Source organism: Euprymna scolopes, chromosome 11 (assembly GCF_053919585.1).
Source record: "Euprymna scolopes isolate OS-2025 chromosome 11, ASM5391958v1, whole genome shotgun sequence".
Lineage (NCBI taxonomy): Eukaryota > Metazoa > Mollusca > Cephalopoda > Sepiida > Sepiolidae > Euprymna > Euprymna scolopes.
In genome coordinates, this window is record NC_136492.1 from 90226598 (window position 1) to 90238864 (window position 12267).

The 12267-nt window shown below is 31.3% G+C and overlaps 1 protein-coding gene across 23 annotated transcripts in view; it reads right to left on the reverse strand.

The window, feature by feature from the left end:
• The window catches only part of LOC145287959 (disks large homolog 1-like), a 909452-nt gene that overhangs the window by 262804 nt on the left and 634381 nt on the right, over positions 1 to 12267 (reverse strand). For all 23 annotated transcript variants that reach the window (XM_080135923.1, XM_080135919.1, XM_080135921.1 and 20 more), the window contains 2 exons: positions 9950 to 10094; positions 4191 to 4320 (listed from right to left, as the gene is read on the reverse strand). In XM_080135923.1, coding sequence (XP_079992049.1) covers positions 4191 to 4320; positions 9950 to 10094 — 275 coding nt within the window. The remainder of the gene's footprint in view (positions 1 to 4190; positions 4321 to 9949; positions 10095 to 12267) is intronic.

The following is a 12267-nucleotide window of genomic DNA, read 5'->3' on the forward strand; positions in this document are numbered from 1 at the left end:
TAACCTCCGACCTTCTTTAGGTTAGTCTTGTTAACTAGGGAATCTATACCAAATTTTTTATGGAACTCTTTAATTTATCATTTTTATCATACTCTGATTCCATCAGCCATGATCAGGTAAAAGTCTTAATTCATAATTGTATTCTTCATATCGCCCATGTTGAGAATTGAGCCTTCAACCTCCAGAAGGTCACCCAGAACTGATTATAACTTAGCACTTTTATCCGTTGTACCACAGGTCCTTGAAGGCTTTTAGATTTTGTTATTGAAATTCTGCACAGATTCCCAAGTTCGACAAGACACAGCTGAAGAAAGTCAGAAGTTACTTTGTTCAAAAGATAATTCGGATAATTCAAATAATCCCAAAATAAGATAGTTCAAATGTTTGAAATGATATTAAGACAGAGATAATATATGAAATAGGAAAAAAATGACTGAACAAGACACTGGAAGGCAAAAAAACAAAACAAAAAAAAACTGAAATTGAAATGAATTTCCCTACTTGAAACCCCCCACCCCCGTCAGTGTGTGTAGAGGGTAGCATAAAAAAAAAAAAAATTTCCTGGCTGAACAATTCCAATCACTCTCAACTAAGAAAGTTAAAATTAAGGTCACCGAGTGTGCATGTGGGGGAAAGAGACAGGAAGTTATTCCTTGATTAACTCCCTTACCTCATTCATGAATAGTTTGAGGTTTTAACCGTCACTGGAAAATAGACATTTTCAGGTTTCAGAGGGAACTGTTATAAGACGAAAACTGAAGACAAGAGAGGAGGAAAAGGAAAAAAACAAAACAAAACAGGAAGATAGAAAGATAAAGTGAGAGAGAGCAAGAAAGAGAAGATAAAAAAGAAATAAAATCCAATCAAATAATGATGGAAAAATAAGATAAAGCTTTAGCGACTTGGGGGAAAAAAAATCTACCTTTCTTATGAAACAAACTAACACGGGAATTCCAAAGAACTTACATTTATGGTAGGCTCTAACGATTTAAGTGGAACTCTCCTTTTTTAAAAAAAAAAAAAAAAAAAAAAGCATAAATCTCCTATACCTGATCAATATTAAAACATTACCTTATCATATTAAACAAGCTATCAAAATGCCAAGTAAAAAAAAAATCTAAGTATCTTTACATATTGTTTTAATTATAAAAAACAAAAAAGAATTTACTTATTTTATTACAAACTAGCAAGGGGTGCCCGGCTTTGTTCTGTTGTAAAATACGTTTAAATATATGTTAATTAATGTAGAGTTGATATTTATTATTACAGAGCCAATTCTCTATTGAATATATATATATATATATATATATACACACACACTACTGTACTGATTTCAAAATTAAAAAAAAAAAAACAAAACAAAAAAAAAAAAACAGGAAAGATAACTCACAGAATCAAGAATACTATTTAAAACGTTAAAAAGGGAAGAGTTAACCGTTAACTAGATTTGCTAGAAAATGGTTTACTGTTAAAATATATACACAAGTGCATATATAAGAATAAAAAATATATATACACATATGCATGTATAAGAAATATATATATATATATATATCTCATGCCCATATTTCTTTATTTTCTTTTAAAGTTGATGAGTTCCTTTTCTTCTGATGAGTTAAGGGTGAAATAAATTAAAAACTGACAATTACATGAATGATTCTTCGCTATGAAACAAGAGGTGTCAGGAATTGAATATGTTAACATACTTAAAAGAACAAACGGTAAGATGGACAACATCTTGTAGTTTGGAATATAGACTTTTGTCATTTATTTATATATATGGAGTGCAAATTTAACAAATTGTGTAGGAAAAAATAAAATGGAATAATGTATAGGTGTAAATAAACAATATTTTGCACAAAAAGCCACATAGGGGAAAAACCCCCAAAACATTTCACTTCTGATTTATTGCAAGTTTAATCAGTTTCCAAAAAACTAAAAGTGAAATATAAATTCTTTCCAAACGGCTTGTTTGTTGTGATTTATTTTTCAAATAATTATTGCAGTTTATTACTTATTTTATTTTTTCCTACAAATATTATTCAAGAGAACAATGATCAACTCCTATAAAAAGAAATTGAAAGAGAAAACGCCTTCAAGTGAAAATAAGAATCTTAATCTAGAAGAAAAGACACTTTCGAAATTCGAATTGAAAATGGAAGCCTTGCCCAAACAATATCAATATTTTCATCCATTTTGAAAAGAAACAAATTTGCTTTTAAAAGAAAACTGCAGGATATGGTTTAAAGCTATAGTGATGAAATCAGAATAACAGATAATAACATTGGAATCTCAGCTGGATGTACAAGACACATCATTGACTTTATTCTTAATTTTAAAGGATGGTTGTAGTAATAAATTAAAGCAGACAAATAATCATTTGTTGAGAACGGAAAACATCTAAAATACATATGGATTACAAAAACAAACAAAAACAAATGCTATTATGTGATTGTTAATAAAGAGCTACAAAAGCGACCATCATAAAATGACAAAAATGCTATTATGTGATTGTTAATAAAGAGATATAAAAGTGACCATCATGAAATGACAAAAATGATATTATGTGATTGTTAATAAATAGATATAAAAGTGACCATCATGAAATAATTACAAAAATGCAATTAAAAGAAAAAAAACGGTGGGAAACGAATGATAATTCAGTTAAAAAAATTGATTTAAGCATTATATATAAATATATGAATTTAAAATGGAAAAGAAGAAACAATATACTTGAAGATTCATCTGCTCTGTGGGTTTTATTCAAGAGATTGTAAGTTTTTAATATGGTGTTTTTTTTTTTTTGTTTTAATGTTTTCAAATATGAAGCCAAAGGAAAATGCTTCACATTTGAAAACAGTTAAAAAACATAATTGCATTCAACCCTATAATCTTTTGAATAAAACCCACAAAACAGACGCATCATCAAGCATTTTGTTATTTCCTTTTCATTTTAAATTCTCATATATTAGTGATGGGACGTTTATATATATATATATATATATATATATATATATATATATATATACACACATACATATATTAGTGATGGGACAATTTTAATATTTTTCTCGATTCCGATAGAAATACTGATTCTGTACTAAATTACCAATTCCAATTCTTTATAAATCTCTTAATATTTAACTACAAATTTGCTATTTTCCCCAATCACCATAACAACACAGGTTAAATGTGGAAATATTTTCTCAAACGAAGAAACACATTGGTGGAAGTAGAATTTAGTTTTATTTGTTGTTTAAAAATCAATAAATATTTATCATTTCATCATTACTATCAGCAGAAGACTTTGTTTTAAATAAAGATAAAAGAATCGTTTTTGGCATCGGAAAATAGGCAAAATTTATTTCTGATTCCGATTCTGATACACCCAGAAGTTCAGCCTTTTCCAATTTCTGATTAATCGTCCCAACACTAATATAACACTAATATAATAGCAAATTAAGAGATTAAAAAAATTACCATAAAATATTCAACCATATCAACTCATGCCATATATGATATGTAAATAAACACAAAATGGTTGTGATTTAGACAATATTGCCCTCCCACCAAGAAAAAAGTGAAAACTAGTGTTAAAAACAAAAACAAAAAAAAAACTGCTTTCACAATTTGCAGTCGGCAACATTCACTTGCAAAGAAAAACCAAATGTTAATGTTTTAAATTTTAAAGCTGTTGATTTGAGCTAAAAGTATCTTCACATTCATTTCATTCAAACACACTTTACAATTTTTAAAACACAGGATATTTATAATATTTAAATAAACATTAAGCAAATACTTGAGAAAAAAAAAAAAAAGAAAATTATTAAAAAAAAAAGAAAATTAAAAAATTAATAATGATTTAGCAGATTATATCACATCACTGACATTAAATAAAAGTTGTAAGTTGAAAAAAATCGCCAAAGAATTAACTTATTTTATTGCATATGCCTACTTGAGTGCACTCTTGATCTTACACTTCATATGGATGGATTGGTTGAATGTATAGTTTTTTCAAAAAATGTTCAAATAAAAACAAATTCAAATAATCATTTTATTTCCACTTTGAAAGGGAAATAACTCTGTAAGGATTTTGATTAGTTTTGATCAGTAATTTATGAAGAGAAAAATGAACTAGGAATCATTTTTTTAAATTCGTGATTGATTGATGGGTGTTTAAATATACTCACGGTGAATCTGGATCCGTAAGTGGTCGGGGTGTTGTGGGTCGTTGGAATGTTGAGGTATTGTGGGTTACTGTAGTTGCAGGGGCTACTGGTGTAATTGGTGGAACCTCGGGAAGGACGTCATCTGCCCTGGCTGTGGAAAGATGAATTAAAAACTGATTTAAAAAAGGGGAAAACCGCATAATATTAAAAAAAAAAAAAAGGGGGGGGGGTGTTGTTTCAAAGTGTTAAAAAAAGAAATGACGAAAATGTAACTGCAGTGTCAAAGGGAAATAATTTTAAAAATTAAGCCATTGAGAGTTGTCTCCCATGAAAATCTAACTCTTACGAAGATGCAATTTAAATAATTCTCAGTCAACTTTTATTAACTTTTAAAACAAATTTTAGTGGATACTGTGAGAACATCAAAATTTTCTTTAAAAAAAAAAAAAAAAGAAAAAAGAAAAAGAAATTATATCGCACAAGAACCATATAAAAAACAGACACTGAAATCAATATCGACGCTTATCGAAAATCCGCACCTTCATGAAAATAAATAAATAAATGAAAATCTGTGTGACTTGTGACAGAAAGAAAATATTTTCTAGGTCAAACATCACGTAATAGTAGTAGAGAAAATGAAATCACAGCACGAATTTTGTAACATAAGATTCAGACGACCTCGTTTTGTAAATTGGGCATATTATAATCTAGACAGTATATAAAGAGTTGTAAGATTTAGTGAACCCCCCGCCCTTCACGCCCCCCCCCCAGCCTTTGGCGGACATACAAAAAAAATGCACACATACGCACACACATTTTCGCTTTTAAATAATTTCTTAAAACTTAAATTCCTTTATATAACATTTGGATTTGAAGAATTTTAAACCCCGAAAATGACTTCTACAGTTTAAATGCTTAAAAATTTTCAAGGGTAATAATGTAATTCATTATTAAGAAGAGACTCAAATGGCTGACTTTTTATGAACAAACTGAAATACATTCTGGAGGATTTAATTTTGCGATTAACTTATTTTTTTTTTAATAGCAGATGCATAAAATTTTATTTTAGTGAATTTTAAATTTCAAGGCATATTAAATATAAAAAGACAATTCAATGTGGAATTATAAAAAATTATAAGAGAAATACGAACGTTTAGATGCGTCTGTGTTTTTTTTTTAGATGAGAAGTGATAATTCACATTAAAAAGATTATTCAGACTACTGTTCTCATCGTGAATGTTATTTTCCATTTTTTTTTGTTGATGTAACCTTCGCCCTTCTTCAGGAGTATTTCGTCAAACTCAGGAATTTTTCTGCTTAACTCTGAAATCTGCATGGAATTTTGAACAGAACCCTTTATTTTATCCCCGGAGGTGGCATGCTCTCGTTCTGTCAGCCATGACTGGTAGAAATCTTAAGTAATTCACGGTTGTATTTTTCGAGTTTTTACTGAAGAGTAAACCTCTAACCCCCAGAAGAGGTATAACTTACAAGTGAATTTTACCAAGTACTTTATCCACTATGCCATGGGTTGAGAGAAACATGAAAATACTCAAGTTGAGAGCAGTAGACCAAAGAATTCAAATATTATGGGAAAAACGTTGGTCTCACAATTTCATATTTTAATGATGAAATCATTGTGTAGAGAGTTCAGGTGTATGATAATTGATCAGAAATACATGTATAATATAAGAAAATATACGACTATGGCAACCTTCTATTTAATAAGACAATGGCGTTTTGCATCTAGTCTGGTACACTACAGCATCTGTTTGGCTTTACAGTCGAAGTTGGAGTTACCTCTCCAAATGCAAGCCTGGGCAGGTGATAAGGAAACCTAGCTTTGTCCAGTTACGAGGGTCCCCCTCTTGGTATAGCTGACAAAGTCCGATGGAAAGGCAAGCTAATATGATCAAAGCAGCTGTAAGAGTTACTGGAAAAGTGTTGCAGTGCTTCACCAACTGCCTATCGAGAATCCAAACTAGATTTTTGTCTTGTCCTTTGCCAAACGTATCCACAAGGTAATGGAACTATTTGCCCAAAGCTGGTGAAAATTTGAAAATATATCCAATTTTGACGAAAATAATGGCGATCTTCATCGTAACTACGATAATGTACAATTGTCAGAGCAATGAACAGTGTAGAAGTCATGATGTGCATGTATGCACCAATGGGATAGGTCAGGTGTAGTTTTAACCAATTTCAGGAATCAAGATTTTTTTTTTTGAAGGATGCAATGCCTCAGCAACCAGCAACTAATGAAGGCAGTTTATTCCATGCTACAGTAATTCTGATCATAAAAATTGTTTCTGAAAGTGATGTAAGCTTTGCTGTTTTCCAATTTTGTCAGCATATCCTCCATGTCTGTTAGACACATTGTGATACTATAAAGTGGACCTGAGGTGGACTTGAGTCACTAAGTGCTGAGAAGGTGGGGAGGGGGGATAGACAAAGGAATAGGAAATGTCCTTCAGTAAAGAATAGATAGGAAGTAGCAAACAATGAATCCATAGGTATTTTTAGATCGAGCTTTTTAGATTTGACAATGACAATAGAAACCTACAGATAAAACAGGGAAGGGCAGCTTCCAGTAGCCGAGGTGGAGGGGGGGGCGACCTCAGATACCAACGCAGAGGAGACAGTTGACAACTAGATGCCCCTTGTGGCGGATAGGAGTCGACTACGACAACGGTTGGACAGTTTTTAGAATTGACTATGAAACAGAAATAGAGACAAATTGCAACTGACAGACGAACATAACATCGATAGAATGGGGGAGAAGACACACACACACACACGTCCAACGTCAATTATATGTGAAACATTGGGGTTTGTATTTTTCCATTCTTTGTTCCACGACTTATATTTCTACTTTGTGAAATCACAGGTGTTCCCATCGACAGTCGCCAGCGAGAAGATGATGATTCGGCCATAAGAGGAATAGTTGAACGAAAAATCCACGACACACGATGTTGGGAGTCAGCAATCTGTCGAGGCCACACACGTCTGAGATCAAAAAGCTGCTCAGGGTTGTTATTGGCAAGACAATAATTTTGTGTGTGTTTACAAAGTCAATTGCTGGACTTATATTTTTGTCCAAGTTCAGAATTCAACCTAATTAAAAAGACAAAAATACAGAAAAATCTTTAAGATGCACATACTCATCACAGAATGAAAACGTCATATTCCAAAAATTACGTAAATAGACAAATATTTAAATTTTTTTATATAGGGAATCATTTTCTTATGAGATTTAGCGATTCATAGCTTTAAATGTTACAAGGTTGGTTTTAAAATCTTGGTAATTCGAATTATTGTTTTCCCATATTAAACATGGCAGATCCAAATGTTTTTCTAACTCATAAAATTTGATTTTCTTAGTTAAAATAACAATTTATGACATTTTTGCTCTGTGAAGTGTGTATATCAAAGATTTTTCTGTATTTTTGTTTTTTTTATTAGATTGAATCTTGGACAAGGACCATATGTTTTCCCAACAGCAGTCAATTATGGAGGTGAAGATTGCTAAGTGAAAAATCTAGAAAATATCAATCCAAAAAATAGAAAAAAAAAAAAGGAAATAATTCTTTAAGGAGGAAAAGTTATATAAATAAAATAAAATATATATATATATATATATATATATATATATATATATATATATATATATTGCATGAGACATCTATATATATAAAAGCGAAAATGTATGTGTGTATGTATGTTCGCTTTTCCTCGATGTCCACGAAAGGCTTCTTTCAGAGAAGCGCCTGCTCGCTTCACAACTTCTTAAAACTTTTTATATCATCTATAAATTGTAATATCTCAGAATTACCCACGGAGCTCGCCCGTTTATTTAATTTTATTGACTTTCAAACGTTAATTATTCCACATTTCCCGCATCGGCACGTGTTACATTCGCTTTTCGGTATAAAAAAAAGCGAAACTTGACTCTAATCACAAGCCGAAAGCCAGTTTGTTCAATGTCGACTACGTCATATCAGACTGTAGCTTTCATTTCGCTCCTCCTAATAAACAAGGAGCTGGTTTTTAAAAACAAACAAACCGATTTATTCAAAACTGTCCCGCACAAAGTCGTAACTGCTGAATACCTATCGCCGTCACGTCAATCAAAAACGCGTACCGGTTTGTTTTTTTAACACTTTACTATTTTCCAACTGCGCGTCGTCAACGCTTCGGGTTTTTTTCACATATCCCGAAAAACACCCGGGCAACGCCGAATACCCCTCGCTAGTCTCATTATAAATTATACACTTCACTTTTGCATAAGTAATCGATTCAAGGGAAATAACTCCGTTTGACTAAGATTTTTTTTTTCTCTAAAGAGAATTTTCAACCTAAGTTGCAAAAGTAAAGCGTTCTATTTTTTTTTTGTAACTCAAAAAATTTGAAAGGCTACCAAGACGGGAGTGGTACCATTGACACAAGCAACTTCTTGTGCTCCGGAATTTATTTTTCTACATAGTCACCACCATTCTCAATACACTTTTGCCAGGAATTTAATGACATATCTCTGCTTCTGATGCACACCCATGGCAGAGGTTGCTTTCTAAGAGTCTTACACTGACAGTATCTGCAACAAAGAGATAAAACCTTCAAGTCATAAATACATAGGTGCAGTCATCATAAAAATGCACTTCGCAATCCCCTCTGATTCATTTGGACGGAATAAAAAATAGGAGCCATTACTTTTTGAACAACCCTAGTAAATTCTTACAAGAATTGGAATTTGCTCGATGGGGATTTATATTATTTGGATTACTTGTCTTGCAGCGTTTCCGCCAATTATAACATTTTTAACTTATCGCACTTTTTTTTTTTTTCATTCTTCAGATCGCTGTTCTTATTTTGAGTGCTTTTTGCACAAGGTTAAAAGTTCAATCCTCAGCGTGGATCAAAATACAATCATTAATTATTTAGATGGCTGGCGGAATGAGAACATGCTATACTCGTAGATTAAATAAAGGGTTTTATTCGAAATTCTATGCAGATTCCAGAGTTTTACAGAAAAATCCCAGAATTCAACAAGACGCACCTAAAAGTAAGAGCTTACATCCATCAAAATGTGAAAATAACACACAAGATGAGAACAGTTGTCCAAAGAATCAAAATAATATGAATAACCCTCTTATGTATTCACTGCAGACTATCATCCTCATCTTTTTGTTGTTGTTTCACAACATTTCGGCCAACTATTCCTCTGGCCTTCATCAGGTGTTTAACCGCGATGGGATAGGAACGTCAAATCTAACTGCATTCTCAGCAATTACTGCCTTTCACATTTGTTGTCGTCTCACCACGTTTTGGCTAACTAATCCTCTGGCCGGTTTCGGGTAGGATTGAAACTGCTATCTTCATACAATGCTCACCTAGAACTGTAGAGATTCAATGTCTATCTACTGCGGCACAGACCCTGAAGGGCGATTAAGGTTGGATTTTTTGGTGTTATAAATCCACATTTATTTATTACCTGATTTTCCATGGTAGGGTCCGTACCGAATTGTCTATTTAATTAATTGGAATTCTTATTGAGATGAGTAATTTGTATTATATATCCATTTATTTATTGCGGACTTTTATCCTCATCTCCTAGTCATTAAGAATTCCAATCAATTAAATAAGCAATCCTCATCTCAAAATTTAAAAAATTCATTCAATGCGACTGAAAACAAAGATAAATATCATTGCATTTTTATATGCATCAGTGTTTTTGCTTTCTGTCACCACTTCAACACGTTAAGAATACAACACTACGAGCATACCTTGACATGGCGATGATGCATCTGGTTGTACAGCATCATGAATGTAAGAAGATTTGGCTACTGTCAATGTCACAACCTCAGACGTAGCCTTCAGTGCAGCGACAGCCTCCTCGTGGGTCACGTTTTCCAAATCCACTTCATTGACCTTTGCAAAGAAAGAAATTTCAAGTGAAAATTTGTCATTTTGTTTTAGAGTAAAAAAAAAAAAATAAATAAAATATTTTCATAATAAATACAATTGATCAACAAATGAACAATGCAATTGTAGACATTTTTTTATATGGATCCATTGATTTCTATAACGTGCTGTCAGTTCTTCCAGTCTACCTATCCATTATTGGTCTGTCATTTTTTAAGTTTGAAATAAAAACTTGTCACATTTAAGTTAAAGGAGCCAAGTATTCTTTTAGATGCGTCCAAGCATCTTCATAAGATGTCCAGTCCATTAATAAGTCCGTCTCATTTAAGTGTGAAATAGCATTTTTGGATGCATCTCTTTACCTTCTTGAAGAGTTTTGTTCAACAGTTTGTCATGCTTAAATTTAAAATAAAATTTTCGTTGGCACATCAGGCTTAAATTTGAAATAGCATTTTCGTCAGTCTTTAACACATTCGCTGCCAGTTATAGCTCTATTAAATTTGTCATTGCAAAGCTATTTTTCTGCAATTTCCAAAAAAGTAAAGTAAAAAATGATGCATATGAATATAATATGGAATATTTATTAAATTTGTATTTATTTTCAAAGGAACTGTAATCAGCCACTTACTAAAAGAATTGTCAGTTGTTATCAGTTTGTATTTTCTTTTTTGTAATAAAAATAACTCAAATCAGCTTTTATTAATAGTGAATCATTCAACTTCGCTAAAAAACAAAAAAAACATAATATATGGCATGGGCCAAATACGAGATAACTCATAAACATTCTATTCAATATGTCTTATGTTGAGATGCCAGTTCAAGTTGAAGACAGTTATATGTGCCGATCACACCTTGACTAATAGAAAAAGAATTCCGTTACTACATTAATGCTAGAGTACAAAAATATCCGTAGTTGGCAACGAATGTGTTAATACTTAAATTTGTAGCAGCATTTTCATCAGTTTGCTGAAATTTGAAATTTTCATTGCTGAATAGGCAAATTGAAAGGACGCCTCTAATGAATATTTACATCCTCGTTTCATTATGAAAAAAAAAAGATTTCTATAATTTTTAAAAATTGATTTTAGTATGTCTTTGTAATTTATATAGAAAAATATAGGCAAGAAATCATGCAAGTCAGTTGTTGAATTGATAAATTAGAATCACACAAACCTTCGTTAACAACAATCAAATGTCTACGCATGCAATTGTCTTCAAGTTTCTGATTCAAATATGCATATTTTATAAAGAATGAAAAAGACAAACGATTGTATCCTTAAAATGTTCAATTCTTTGATAAGCAAAAGAATCTACAGGAAAGAATTTAATCTCATTAGCGTATCAAATAACGAACAGTTTTTCACACAATCTGTTTTGTTAGAATGAGTGTTAAATATTTGGGTCTACCTAATGAAATATTCAAGTGAATTTTAAAATTTTCTATTTCTATTATAAATTCTGTAAGATTACGTGTGTGTGTGTGTGTGTATATATATATATATATATATATATATATATATATATATATATATATAAATAATGTACCACAAGGTATTTGTTGTGAAAATTAATTTTTGGGTAAACTTGAATTTTATGTTAAAATAGACGGAAATGAGTTCACTCAAGGGAGACAAAACTAGGAATGCATATTTTAGATTACATGTTCATTGCATGCAATATTTGTCGTCCATAGCTATATACATTTTCTTTTTTTTTTTTAATTATTAAAAACACAACAGCAGTTGGTCTACTCAATGAATTTTCGTAATTTTTTGATATATTACTATTTTCAATATGCCAATTAAGTACGTAATATTGTTTTTACCTAAAACGACATTAAAAAAAAATCCATCTGTCGATGCAACTAGCACCGACAATATATAGTTATTAAATAACCTACTTATATAGGCGCTTTTTTATACAAGGTCATTGGGCAGAGGGAGACAACTCCATTTTACTAAGAGATTCATTCATTTTTTCATCTCAATTTAGAACGCTACCACGATATTTTTATTAAATCAAAACATCAAAAAAGCTGCGACAATTTGTTTTTTTATAAGTTGATAACATTAATACAGACTGTAGTCTTTACGTGACTATTAAGAGAATCGTTTTTGTTTGCATGTCAGTTTTTTTTTTTCGACTACATTACAAAAATGAAAATGCAATGATAGTTGTA